Source organism: Aethalodelphis obliquidens, unplaced genomic scaffold, assembly GCF_003676395.1.
Source record: "Aethalodelphis obliquidens isolate GAN/ISIS:26980383/991018 unplaced genomic scaffold, ASM367639v1 scaffold4, whole genome shotgun sequence".
NCBI classification, from domain to species: domain Eukaryota; kingdom Metazoa; phylum Chordata; class Mammalia; order Artiodactyla; family Delphinidae; genus Aethalodelphis; species Aethalodelphis obliquidens.
The window spans coordinates 79,059,332-79,073,809 of NW_020837948.1; the positions used below are offsets into that span (position 1 = coordinate 79,059,332).

Genomic DNA, 14,478 nt, shown 5'->3' on the forward strand with positions numbered 1-14,478 from the left:
CAAGAATATTAAGCAACACGTTACAATCGATAAACCTTGAACAGCTGCTGTATATGCTTAATGCACTAAGTTAATACAAACTGCTGTTGAGTGGAGAGATGAGGTCAGTAAACAAATAGTAGTGAGTCAGTGTTTAGAAGGCTGAGATATATATGAATGGATGGGGAAGCTGGCTCTTGAAAGCCAAGAAGGGGGACTAAATTTGGTACGGAATAAACTTTGGTTGCATTTGAAAGCTTCTGAGCATGTAAATGCTATGATTAAATTCATGCTTAAAGAATTCAAGTATAAATGAACTGGATTGGTGAGTAGCTGTTAATCAAGTATTTTAAAGCACTTGGTTAAAGTGATTGACCTAAGTCAAGGTGATCAGGGCCCAGACCAAGTGTAAACATGGGGAGGGATGAAGGTGCCAACCAAGATTACAAAAGAAGAGCTGGTGGAGTTTAGGAGGCAAAGAGGATGATGGGATACATGAAACCTGAGACCGTGGTTCCCCATGCCAGGCTCAACTGATGTGATACCGCCCAAGGAAGGGCTGGGAAGAGAAGCTTCTTTTAAGGAGGAAATGATGATTTGTTTCATGTGTTGGGTTGAAGTACCCAGCATTTAAGTGAGATGACTGAACAGAAAACCTAAAGTATGACACAATAAAATAGGAATGACAAGCCTTATTAATAAAAACATATTCCTGATTAGTCTTTCCTGGGGGTACATGGAAGATAGGATTTCAGAAATTTAGAGAATGAAAAAAAGAAAGATTATATATCAATAACTTGATTAAAATTCCATACAAAGTCAGTGGCAGCTGTTTTAAAGCAATACTTATCTACTATAGCACAATATCCATCCAAAAGCCAACGTGTGCAGAGAATTACAAAATATCTTTAAGGCTGATGAAATTTCACTTTTATTCATTTTTTTCACCCAATGCTGCAGAAAGAAATGATGGGGAATTTAAATGGGTCGACCGGATATCTGCGTAAGGATTCCACAGCGAATGTACATAAGTTTCCTACTATTAATGCTTAGCACTGGGCTTGGGCACTTCCCCTGCCAAGCAGTAGATTTTCATGGAATGCTATGGAAAGAGATGTGTGCCCCTGGCAGACATTCCACTAGCAATAGCAATCCTTCCTAGGCTCAAACATTCCCTACTATTCTAGTCTTGCCAGTTCAATCAATGCCCCTTAAAACCTCACAAAAACACTGACTTACTCTGCAATATATCCCTATTCTGCTTCTTACTAACTCTGTTATTTAAACTACCCAAGCCTCAGTTTCTTTAGCTATAAAATGTAAAACAGCTGACAAAATACCTACTGGTCTTCTCTGTTGCAAATACAGGATGTAAGGTAGGCAAAAAGCATAGCAGAGGTTATGCTCATAAATATGATTAGTAGTATTATTTTAATCCATGAAATAAATGGAGTTTAAATATGTTTTTACTATATAAGCTTCAATAACGTTACACTTGTATTAAATTGGTGGTTATTTTAGGTCAATGATTTTAAAACTCATTTACCAATGAAACGTTTTTCAAAGAAAATGTTATACGGAACAGAGAAGAGCTAGAGCAGCTGTGATTTACAAAGGGATGTGAAAGCCTGGCTCTCACACACTCAGCTTCCTTCACACTCCCTTCCACCGGCCACCCCAAACTTCTAAGGTAGGTTCCCAGGGCTCCAGGGCACACACTTTTTTAAAAAAATCATCATTTTGAATAATAATTGGTATAACCGAAAATTATGGAAAACAAGTCCCCATTTCTAACAGGAGCATCCTAATTATTTAAAAAAAAAAAAAAAGATCCTTCTTTTCATTCTGACACCTTCAGGGGCACTTGATGGTTTCAAAATAATTACATATTTCAAGATTTTAGAATAAGCATGTACTTCTTTCATAATGAAAACTGATGAATCTTTTGGAGATGATGGAATTACTTCTCCACCCTCCCAGTTCCCCAACTCCTGCACGCAGGTACATGCCTCCTTTCTAAGAAAATCAAAAGAAAACAGATGCACTTTGGCAATCAAGTAGATTTTCTCTTTCCATAGCATTCCATGAGTAAGGAATTATACACTGGGAGTCCAGGTGGGTTAGGGTCCCCAGAAGATGTGCTTGATAACCAGAGTGGTGTTGATTTTTTTAACTGAATTAAATACTTTTAGAAACCAAACTCTCCAGTGTACCACAGTCCTTGTGACTCTCTATTATCCTAAGCAATTCCATTATCTGTCTCCTGAAAGCATTTGAACAGGGCAGAGAACGGGGCTTATAACTTGGGTAAGCAACTTCTGGATTCATAAGAAATTCCAGTCCAAGTGACGTCACCAGATTGGGGGCTTTTTGAACTATTTGAGTATCTCTACACCTGGTCATTTGGGTTAGGAAATTGTTTTTCACCTGCCAGAAGCCCTTTTAGCATTCATTTAGTGATTCATTCAACATCTACTTACTGAGAAAATATATAGTACTAGGCAGTGCACGAAGGGCTGGGCAAATTGCAATGAATAAGACAGACCCTGCCTCAGAGAGGCTTATGGCCAGACAGATGATCGAGTAAACAGTAGCTAACAATACAATGTGACATGATTTTAGAAACACCTAACAAAATCAAACAGGGTAGAGGATGCCAGGAAAGGCTTCTCAGAGGGGAATTTGGGTTAGCAAAGATCTCGACAAGGAAAGCTGACTAGGGTTGAGAGGTGGGAGGGTAGGATGTGGATGGGTGTGCAAAGGCCCAGGAGAAAGAGGAGGTAGCACGTGATTTGAGAGATTGTGGAGTACTACTGTTAGTGTCACACAAACAGTTATGTGGACAGAAACTCCTAAAAGAGAAGAGTGCACTTCAAAGATGTCAATCTACCCATGACCACATGAAAAAGTGTCTATTCATACAATACAGTTTGTACATTTACAGGCAACTCTGAACATTCCACTAAATACTAAATTTCTAATTTATTAATAATTTCTAATATAAATTTTAGATTTCTTATCATGCACACTCCTTGACTGGAAAAATCCTAATTCAATAAACATTTCTTTATTTTCATATTCTTTCTAAAGGAAAGACATTCATGTCATGTTCTTAGGTGAAAAACTCTTGAGGTCTCAAGAGTATAATACCGTCTTTGGATGCATACATTTTATATGCATATAGACATAAAAATTCTGAAAGAATAAATTCTAATATGTTAATAGAAGATGGAGAAATCACGTTTTTTAAAATTTTTTTCTTTTTGGCTTATCTTTTTTCTTTTTTTTTTAACAATCTACACTTAAAACTTCAATTATATCTTCACAATACTTTTCTTGCTAAAAGCTCACAATCAGGGAATCCCACAGGGGTCCACGGCCAGGCTCATGTGGGGCTCTCTCCCTGCTCTCTTTGTTAACTCCTGGCCCCAGACACTCAGCCTGCTTCCCCAGCCTCTCAGTAGCTGTCACCACCCACTTTATCCCTTCTGTTTCTTCTACCACTAACTGCACAACTGACTGCAAGTGGGATGAAGGACCATAACCCCAAACCTTAGTGGTCTGAAAGGAGTTTACTGCCAACCAAAAAAGGAGAAAGAAGGAGGCAGGAGATCACAGCATGACAAAGTACAAGGAAGGAATGACTTTTGCATAAACTTACAAATTGTATACAGTTGAGGCTTCCGGTTTTATAGTTCTTAGCACACCCCTGAAATGGGGGGCAGCATTCGGTAGGAGCCTACAGCAGGCCCTGGAACACTGATGACTTTGGAGTTCTTCCAAAGAAGCCCAGGAGTCAGAAGCATTATAAGGACCATTGCTACAATGAGTCAATCTTGCCCTATGTATAACACAAGTTTTCAAGCATACGTAGATGGTATTACCAATTCTTTTTTTTTTTTTTTTTTTTGCGGTACGCGGGCCTCTCACTGTTGTGGCCTCTCCCGTTGCGGAGCACAGGCTCCGGACGCGCAGGCTCAGCGGCCATGGCTCACGGGCCCAGCCGCTCCGCGGCACGTGGGATCTTCCCAGACCGGGGCACGAACCCGTGTCCCCTGCATCGGCAGGCGGACTCTCAACCACTGCGCCACCAGGGAAGCCCATCAATTCTTAACATTTAACACTTTTCTCATTATTTCTCAATCAAATGACACTAACACTACAGCTCTCAAGTAAACATCTGCATAATATTTTTGATGTTCGAGTGTCTCAAAGAGGTCTCAAAGAGGTTGGGAACACTAGTGTAGAGGAAGGAGCACAGGTCTCAGAAGTGTGACATAACAGGGTTCATATGGCAGCTTCATCAGTAACTGAGTAAATCTGAGCATGTTTTCTAAACTCTCTGAGCCTCAGTTTGCAAATCCAATCCAAAGCTGAGGATAATAATAATTCCATGAACCTTCCCATGAAGGAGAACTAAGTGAACCCAGTCTTGCAGCTGACCGTCTGCTCCCCCTCAATCCTCACCTGAAGTCCACCCAGGTAGGAGAGCAAATGGCGAAAGGAACTCTGCCCCTCTCACAACCTCTGAATGACAGGCCAATTTACTAGGACAGCAGCCAGTCCTGTCACAGTGGCCTCTTGGCATTTCCTCTTATCCACAGAAACACAAATTTACATTTAAAAAAAATTCTCAATATTATTTCTTTTTTTGAAGGGTAACATGTAAGATCAACTTTTGTCCTAGAACAAAGTGTAATTGTTCTTGGAGAGTGTCAGACACAAAAGAGCAGATTGTTTTAACTACAACTTGAATTGAAAATTATTCTCAAAAATCATTTCTCAAAAATAAATGTTTTCAATGGTTTAGATGAAATGATAGTACAATATAATTCAAGATAAACATGTACTATCTCTCCATAAGACCCCCAACTTCCTTTAATCCGGAAATAAGTCTAGTTTTCCCGACATGACACTATTAATTGAATATTACAAGTTGATAAGCATATTAAATCAAAACAGAGGAGGATTATTTGATTTTTAAATGCCCGACTGACACACAGCAATGAGAAATACATAATAAATATCAGATTCTAATGTAGATAATGTAGTTCATGAAAACAATATTTTTTCTTTCGGAAAATTTATTTTCTGCCATTAGCTACAAACCCATAAAGGGATAATCATTAAGGGTACTATTATTACTGTACCAAAACAATCTTTTATATATTGGTTTATAGAACAAGCTTTTGGGAAGACAAAGCAATCACATCAACAATTCACAACACATCTTTGAAAAGCAGACTGTTCCACGTTAGATATGCAAGTTCCCCATTATTGAAATCAGGAACCAAAGGAAAAAACTATCTCTTAGTAGGATAACATAGAAAAGGAAACTTGTTCCTACAGTGAAAACTGACGTTATCTCAATCAGTTAATTATTCATCCCAACCTCCAGGCCTTGCTCCTGGAGGCGTTCATACCTTCACCTCTTGTTGTGTGGACACTAGTTCAGTAATTTGCTGATAAACAATCTTAGTGCAGTATCTAACAGATCTTAGAGATTAAGTGTAAGGTTCACCCCCTCCTTGTGCAGATAAGTAAACTGTGGCCAAAACAACTCTACTATCTTATTGGAAATAGTAAAGCTAGTTAGTTAAAAAGCCTACCCAGGGCTTTCCCTTGTACAGACAAGTAAACTGAGGCCAAAACAACTCTACTATCTTATTGGAAATAGTAAAGCTAGTTAGTTAAAAAGCCTACCCAGGGCTTTCCCAGTCCGCACCTCTCATGAGATGAACCACAATTGTGAAACAGACAACTCAAGCAGGTATCAACCTGACTGCATGGGGAATGTTTTCAGTGGGCCACACAGCATATTTTAACTATTAAAACAACTCTAGAGATTATTAGTCATACACCAACATTCTCTGGATAGCAAGTGTAGGAGCAGCGTTAATTTAGTTGAATCTCTTCTAATTGATTCTTTTTATTCAAAAATGATGGTACTATAGGAAATTGAGAAATACTGTAATTTTATTCTCCCCCAATAAGTCCATATGTTATATTTTCAACCAGTAAATCAAATCAATATACCAATCCTGACACTTAGGTGTACTGTGCATATGGGAAACCTGAATAACTATTTCAATGAAAGCTTTTTTGAGATGTACATTGCAACACAGATCCTAAGCATTTTTAAGATTCGTAACAATTTCAAGCTTGTAAAAAATTTATTTACAGAAGAAAGCTTCTTTTGCAATTTATATGTTCATAAATGTTTCCATTAGCTAAGACATATTTTGGAATATGATCAAATGGTAGTGAATGTCAAGTCCGAACAGCAAGGTTAAAACTCTGACAGTTCTCATATGTGGCCACTGCTCTTTTAAACCACTGTGTCCCCAAAGGGCTAACAGGGAGAAAATTCTACCTCAACAAGTGAAGACAGCAAAGCATATTTTAACGATTACTTTTCATTTCATCTCTAATTCTTTAAACACAAAATTGGATTTGGGCTTCTTTCATACTGTTAACAACTTAGTATTAATATATGCACCTCTCATTCTTCCTCTTCAAGAAAGAAGTTATACACTCCAGCTACATATAACTCCCAAATTCTTTCCAACTATGAACACCAAAATAGGACTCCTTAAAAAAAAAAAAAAAGCATGGAGAATTGGCACACTGCATGTTTATGTCAACCTTCAGAAAACATGGAAACATGCAGCCCCAGCTCACCAGAAGAATCACCACATGTGATCAAACTATTCTGTGACATGTTATGTCTTATACTCAGTATTCAGGTTTTGCACTCGCCTATGTCAACCCCTAAAGCCTCAAGAGCTAGCTACTACTGTAGAACAGCTTTAACACGAGGAGTGTGAGAGCTCTGTTCATAGCCCGTGGCGTGATCTTAGAAACACTTGAATCAAACATATTTCTTTCCCCTCTGCTATTTAAAATCGAGGGACCTCAGGCTTGGGACGTGGCTAAAAGACAACAAGAGAATAAGAATAAGAATAAGAAGAAAAAATACCGGAACACGGAACACGCTAAGAACAAAGGAAACACAAGCCTGTGAACAGGAAATGAAGCAACTCTACACATAAGTACCTTTTGGGGCCGCCAACGTAGGTGAAAGTAAAGGTGGAGTCTGAGTATCTGAAATCTGAAACGAAAAGTCTTGTTAAAAGCTACCCCTGGAGTGGATTTTTAACCCCGGTCATGGCTCGGGCCCCCTATTTGATGGAGCCGAAGGGAAACCTGGCGGGGCGGGGCAGGGCGGGAGGCCAGAGCTGGAGAGCCCCTAGGTCCGCTCTCCGAGTGGTGCGGGAGGGGATGCCGCGCACCCCGTGCCGGGTGCCGCGGGAGGCCGCCCCCCGCAACAAGTGCCGGGTGCCATGGCAACGGCGGGAATTTCCCGGTCCGGACAGCCGGAAGCGGCCCCAGCCGAGGTCGCGGCTGCGAAAGCAAAATCCAGTCCCTCTCCCGGGGTAGCAAAATGGACGAAAGGCGACCCCCAGGCAGGGGCGGCGCGCGCCTCGGAACCTCGGGAATCCCTTTTCTTTCCGGGGCATCGCACTGCCAGTCGGAGGTACTAGAGGGAGCAGAAGGGGCGGGAGATCGGCCCAGCGCTGCCCCACGGGGGGCCTCGGTGCCGGGCGCAGCCGGCCACCGCCGCGCAGCGCAGCGGGCTCCATTCCCGGCAGCCGCCGCCGCTGCTCTGCCCATTGCGCAAACCCGGCGAGTCCAACCCGCTGCCTGGGTCGCTGCTGCTGAAACCCCGGAGGCGGGCTCGGACGCTCCGGGCGTCCACCGGGGACTAAAAATACAATGCAAGACTCCCCCGCCTAGACCCCCGCTCGGGCCATCAGGGTTCTGCCCCCGAAGCTAGTGGCCGCCCCAGAGGGGGGAGGGGAGAAGGGGAGAGGCTGGCACCCCCTCCCCCTTTTGGCTCCCGCTCCCGCAGCTGTTGCCAAATGACCCCGGGAATGAGAACGTGCAACCCACCCCCTATCCCCAGCCACACACGTCGCGGCCAGAAAACTGGGAAAGGGGGTGACGGGCAGGCAGAGGAAGCTGGCGCTGGGTCCGAGGCTCTGGAAAGGCGAGAACTCACCTGCAAACAGGCAGTCCTTCTCAGCTCTGGACTTCTGGATCACGACGTCGATATCCTTCTGAATTCGCTCTTGCCTTGAACACATCCCCATTAAATAAATCCCTGGAAAAGAAGCAGCCGCTATTTCCACCCCACCCCACCCCCTCGCACGCTTCCAGCTTTCGTAAATATTCAGTTAAAAATGAAACCTCTGGCCGAGGCAGGGGCTGAAGGCGAAGTGGTTTCGGAAGTGATCCTGGGTGAGAGAGGAGGAGGTGGTGGAGGAGGAGGGGGGGGGAGGTCGGCTTTGCATTCCCAGATGTGACCGCCCAGCTGCTGCTCGCCGCTGCTGGATTCCAATTTCTTCCCCTCCTCACAATGGATGATGATGACACAGAGTCTCACTTTCTCCCTCCCCCGCCCGGACCAAAGGCCGTGGGGGTCCGGGGGTCCCGGAGACGGCGAGAGAGCGATCGCCCGCGGGGCGGCGGGCGCCGGCGAGGGGCGAGCCCCGCTCCGCCTCACGCGCGCACACCCCTCGCGGCCCGCACGCCGGCCTTCCACACCCGCGCACACTCCCGCCCGGGGGCGCGGCGACCGTGCCGAGGCTGCTGCAGCGTCGCCCGCCGCAGACCCTCCCGCGCCCGCCGCGAAGTCACCCGGTCCCGGCCGCCGGGGCTCTGATAGTATCCGCCATCCGAGCGCAGGCTGGATTCCCCAGCCCGGCCGCCGCTCGCGCCGGGGGCTGGGAATGTCGGTAGTGAAGACTCCCTGGGGCTCCCAGCCCCCCCCCCCCCCCCCGCCCCCCCCCCCCCCCCCCCCCCCGCGCACCACCACTTTTATGAATTCGACTCCACTTTCGGAAGGAATTATGAGTCATATGGAAAACCCAAACCCGAGTGGCTGGGAGGGGGGAAGAAGGGAAAAGCAAAAGCGTTCAAAATGGAAAATAAATAAATAAAACGAACAAATCTTTCCTTGTTGCCACATCAGGCAAGATGGAAAAAGCCTTGAATTGCCTCCAGACGTACACCCTCCCGTGCCCTGACTGCCAGGGTCTTTTTCTCCCGGATGGAAGTAGTTCAGTCCCTTTGGAGCGCCGTTTAGGAAACACAGACCCTTTTGAGGGACTTCTACTTGCAGAGACTCACCAGTTCTTCCCTGCTCTGTGTTTCCGTCCATGAAAAATTGGCAGAATCATCTGGCACGTGCCAGGGTCTCCCTAAAGGATGGATATCTGTTTGGCTTGTTTTAAAAAGCCACTTTTTCGCCAATCAAGGGAAAGCTTCTACAATCCTGTTGTCTTGTTTAGAAATGAGATACTGCTCTGAGCCTCACTTTCTGTTCTGCCTAAGAACACCTTGGGCTGATGTAGCTGCCCTGCCTCTATACTGCCATATGCCCTAGGACAGGCCTCTAACAGCGCTTTGCTTGTTGATCTTTTCTCCACTGAGACTGCTTCCCTGAGCAGACCACGCCTCACTTGGTTCTGCATCCCCAGTGCCTAATACAGTGCCTGGAATATAGGAGCGAGGCTGAAATGTTGGCTGAATGCATGAATGGTCGTCCCTTTAACCTCTTTATGGATACTCCAGCTTCAGTCTGCTTCTTTATCAGTATAAGTACCCAAGAGTTGTCAAACTGGCTCAGACCCTTAATCTGTACAGTTCTAATACTGACAGTGACAATGTCTTTAGGAGAATTAGGAATGACCGTGATCCCTGATGGATTCTTAAGATTCTAGAGAGACAAAAGCAATGAGAAATTATATGCTCCAACTCCTCTATCTTGCAGAAAGAAAACACGAAATGATTTGTGGTACGCCCTGGAATACATCACATTCGTTGTGCATTATAGGAGGAAACATTCCTCTGCATTACCTGGACCACTGCAGTCTTTGATGTAGTAGAGGCACAGTCACGGTACATCTGCTCACATCCTTCTTGAAATGCTTCCTGACTAGGGCAGGACGGGTTCAAGTCCTTCCTGAATATGCTGCTTTGTGTAGGCCCCCTGGCTACCAAAAGCACTTTCTTCTCTTCCACATAACACTGGGTATCATGCGTACTTCCTCCTTCCATTCTGTACCCTAACGTCTCTAAAAACTTAAAATCTGTTAACTCACAAGAATTTATTTTATAGTTGTCTATCCATCAAGCTTGCATTCCCAAAGTAAATTTGAAATAGTTTTAAAGGTACCAAATGTTTTTGGTCTGGCTCACCTCCTGGCTTACCACTCACTCCATAAAATAGGCCTTGTGATTTGTCCTACATTTGATTTTTTCTTCAAGCTTCACAGGCTGCCCTGTTTTGGTTAAACAAAGCTAACCTCACTCTGTTCATGCCCTTAAGGTGTGATACGTTTAAATATTTTTAAATTTTAAGGGATAATAAAAAATTTAAAAACTAACTTTTCTATCTAGTATGCATTTCTACAAGATAAGTTTCTCTCATAAAAACTGCCAAGGCATCAATGTTCCTATGCTAGATCTTTATGGCATGATGCTTTCAAACTCTGCTCATAGCCAGCATCCCGTTTACCCTGACTCATCTCAGACTCCTATTTAAACATTTAGATTATCCGTGGTCTTATTAAAAACTTTATGTACCTTTGAGATGAGGAAGAGGTTATATCCCTGCCTTAAACACTTCTGTGCAAACACACACACTCGCATGCATTCAGGAACATAGTGCATACAGGCCCTTAATCACTTTGTTAAAAAAAAAAAATCATTATTCTTGATGAGAGAGAACATCTGTGGTATGCCGTAGTAATTGGATATAATACTCTATGTGTTGGATGATAGAGTCTAGCCAAAAAAAGTCCCACTGGTTTAGAAAAATGATCCCAAGACAACAGAGAGGATTTACTAGAAAAAAAAAGTAAATTCCTCACCTATGCTAAAAGCCTCAACTGCAGAAGTGTAAGGTAATGGAAATGTGGCATTAAGTTCAATGGTGTGATGTGGGTATTAATAACTCACACTCATCCAGAACTTAGTAGTGCAGCCTGACACTGCTCTAAATGCTTTACATATATTAACTCATTTAATTCACAATAACCCTATATGGAAGCTGTCCTATTATTCTGCACATTTTACAAAAGAGGAGACTGAGGCACAAAAGGGTTAATTAGCTTGTCTAAGGTGGGACTAGATGGCAATGAACCTTTTCCTCTCTCCAAACCTTTCAGCAGTTGAACTGAACTTTAAGGAAGATGAATGTTCAGAAGTCTCACTGCTGAGTAAACTGGCCCCACTAATGGCAGCAGGCCAGGACTCAAGCCAACAAGAAGCCCCATAATGGATTCTGAGGGATGCCTGGAGGCTATGGGCTCTCAAAATAGCCTCTTCTAGTAGCAGTTATATTTCTCTTTCCTGCATCGAACTTCCTTTCCCAAATGAATCCCAGCCCTCAGTAAAGTCTTAGTAAAAGCCTGACCTCTGCTATTCCATGGGGATTAAGAAAAGAGGGTGGGAGACAGGATTAGCAAAGAGAGCAGCCCTCTTTCCCAAATAGGTGATGGTGTTATCAGTAGCAAATGCTGTGGGAATGCCCAGCAGGCTTGGTCGACCTTGGAAACAGCGCTGTGATCATTTGTGGTAGAATCAGAGTGAAAAAGGGAGAGGTTGTGTCGGAGGGGTCGCTATGGGAAGGGGTCACCAAGGGCCTTTAAGCCAGAGTGGGGAAGTGAAATTTAGTTTGAGAGAAATGGGAAGCCACTGGAAGGAAGGCAATCTCAAAGCTCTTGTCAATCATTAGATTTCTATAACTTCTTGCAATTGTTCTATAATGGAAAGGAATCCACCCAATTCAAAATCTCTGCTAGCCCCAGCTGGCCTCTTCTAAAACAAGTGGATTTGGGCAGTTTGTCACAAAGCAGCTAGTAGTTTTGCTTTGAGAGATACTAATCCTGCTATCTTGACCTCATCTGATTGGCCTAGCAATCAAAGTAGGGGCAAACCAAAGTCAACCTTGAAAATGGAGAATTTTAGGTGGCTTGATATGAAATTCATCTGAATTTAATCCTTACCCCACCCCTAACCTAAGGTCAGATGGGGCAGCACAGTGGTCGTGTGGAGGTTTTAGGGCACTTTCTAGCAATCTTAATGAACTTAACTAATATCAAAGCTATAGTGTGAAACCTGAACGGCTCTTTCTAGTTCCAAGTTTCTCTTTAATTTAGTCCCATTTGTCTCTTATTAAACTTTAATTCTCGTTTCTACTGTAGATGCATCCTCGGCCCTAGTTAGATGAGATGCGTCACCATCCCATGCAAACAAACTCATTAAATTTCTCAGCTAGCACTCAATCATATTAATTCTACTTTCTTTTAAATACCTCTCCTTTGTTTATTTTTTAAAGTGCATAAATACTGCATGAATATATTCTCAGTGCAAACCACTTAAGACATGTATTTGTACAGAGAGTAAAATGTGAAAATTCCCATCTATCATAACCCCTAATTCCACTCCTCCTTCCAAAGGTAACTGGTATTAATAGTTATAAGAGAATCCTCCCGTTCTTGGTCCTTGCATTCATCTATCCACACACAAATGTACATATATTCATAGGTTTATACATATACATTCTAATTTAAAAGGAACCACGTAATACACATTGTTTTGCAATTTGATTTTTCCACTGTCTTGGAGAACTTTCTCAGTCAGTACAAAGAGATCTCGCTCATTTCTTTTAGCTCCTGCAGAGAATTTTATTGAATGAAATAAAATATATTTTATTGAATATGTTTTAACCATGCCTCTGCAGTCATGATGGGCTTTTCAAAATGTTTTGTGATTAAAACAATTTGCAACAAATGCACACTTTCTGCAAAGTTTCAGCTGTTTCTTTGGGTAGATTGTTAGAAGTGGATCGTCTGAATTACAGGGAACTGGCAATTTAAAAATTTGATAGGTACAAGCAAATTGCTCTCAAAATTATTTTATACTCTGCCAACTGTTTTTTGCGAATACCTAATTCTCTGCAACATTTCCAACAACAGGCACTATCAATCTTTAAATCTTTTTCTAATTGGTTGGATGAAAAATATTTGCCTTGTTGTTATTTGTACTTCCCTGATTGTTAGTGAGGTTGGGCATTTTTTCAAGTGTTTATTGGCAATTTGTAGTCTTTTGAGTATACAAGTATAACTGAGTATGGCTGTCTGTCATAGGCTTTCTCTGTTTTCCTATTGGTTCTTCTGGATTTTTATTATTTTTTTCCTAGGAGGTTTTATATCTTCTGGATAGCAATACCTTTTCTTTCATAGGTACTCTAGTCAGATAGAAGTTTTAAGTCTTTATTAAAAACAATAATAAAAAAAAATTAAACTAACTCCTTTAAGACCACATACTCTTTTCTTCAAAAATATCTGTCCTGATTTTTCCAACTCATTAATATCTCCTCTTCTCCAAACTCACCATTTCTAGACTGTAAGTCCCTTGAAGGCGGGAACTAGTTTTACTCATTTCAGTAACCACCACAGAGCTTACAGAAGAGCCTGTTTTAATATAATGCACAGTAGTTTAATGGATAATTGTTGGATTGACTTGAAGCCTTAATTATTGTCTTTTATTGCTTTGTTTTAAATTCCTTGAAATTTAGATTTCCCCTGTTACTTACTCTGTTTCCACTGACCATAAATAGCTCCTGGCACATTGCTGAGTGTATTGGAGGTACTCAGTACATATGTATTGATTAATTGATTTCACTTTGTTATGACCTTCGACATTTCATGCTTTCTTCTGAAAAAGAGAAGCATTTCCCCAAGAGCGTCCCATGGGATATTAATTTTATATTATATAATGAGATTTCCCCCCAAAGTGGTTCCAGATTCAAATAAGTTTGAGGGAAAGTGGATTAAGTAAAGTTAAATAGGCTTCTCTCTAATTAATGTTGAGCCTGTAATACACCTAAGAGGGATATGTGGCATATTTAAACAGCTTTAGATGACTGAGCACTTGGGGTTTGCGTTTGTTTGTTGGCAATGAATTGTGTTCCGTGTAATTTCAATATTTTCTTAATTCAGGTAAAAACTTCCATTATATGTTCTTTTTCTTCTTTATGATATTAACTGTGGAACAACTTTAACCCTCATCCCACTGGGCTTTGGAGTAAAAGAGTCAGGATCAAATTCTGACTCTCCAACTTACTAGAATTGGAAACTTGGGCAAGGTGTCCAATATCAATTTGTCATTACATAAAATCTCAGTTTTCTTATCTGAAAAATGGGAAGAACAATGGCCCTTAGCCATTAACAGTTGAAGAGGTTTAAATGAGATAAGCCCATGTAAAGAGAAATATAGGAGTTGCTTAGTAAGAATTAATTGTTATTAAGGAACCGCTTTTATTTTATTTACTTATTTTTTTTGCGGTACGCGGGCCTCTCACTGTTGTGGCCTCGCCCGTTGTGGAGCACAGGCTCCGGACACGCAGGCTCAGTGGCCATAGCTCAC

At 42.4% G+C, this 14,478-nt stretch overlaps 1 protein-coding gene across 2 annotated transcripts in view; it reads right to left on the reverse strand.

Moving 5' to 3' along the window:
• The window catches only part of PARP8 (poly(ADP-ribose) polymerase family member 8), a 179,284-nt gene extending 170,510 nt beyond the window's left edge, over window positions 1-8,774 (reverse strand). The window contains exons 1-3 of one of the 2 annotated variants that reach the window (XM_027101140.1): window positions 8,230-8,769; window positions 8,042-8,143; window positions 7,036-7,090 (exon numbers count right to left, since the gene is read on the reverse strand). In XM_027101140.1, coding sequence (XP_026956941.1) covers window positions 7,036-7,090; window positions 8,042-8,132 — 146 coding nt within the window. In that variant the 5' untranslated portion in view covers window positions 8,133-8,143; window positions 8,230-8,769. Of the gene's footprint in view, window positions 1-7,035; window positions 7,091-8,041 lie in introns of both variants that reach the window. The other variant, XM_027101141.1, reaches the window with a different exon arrangement.
• Between the last annotated feature and the right edge of the window lie 5,704 nt (window positions 8,775-14,478).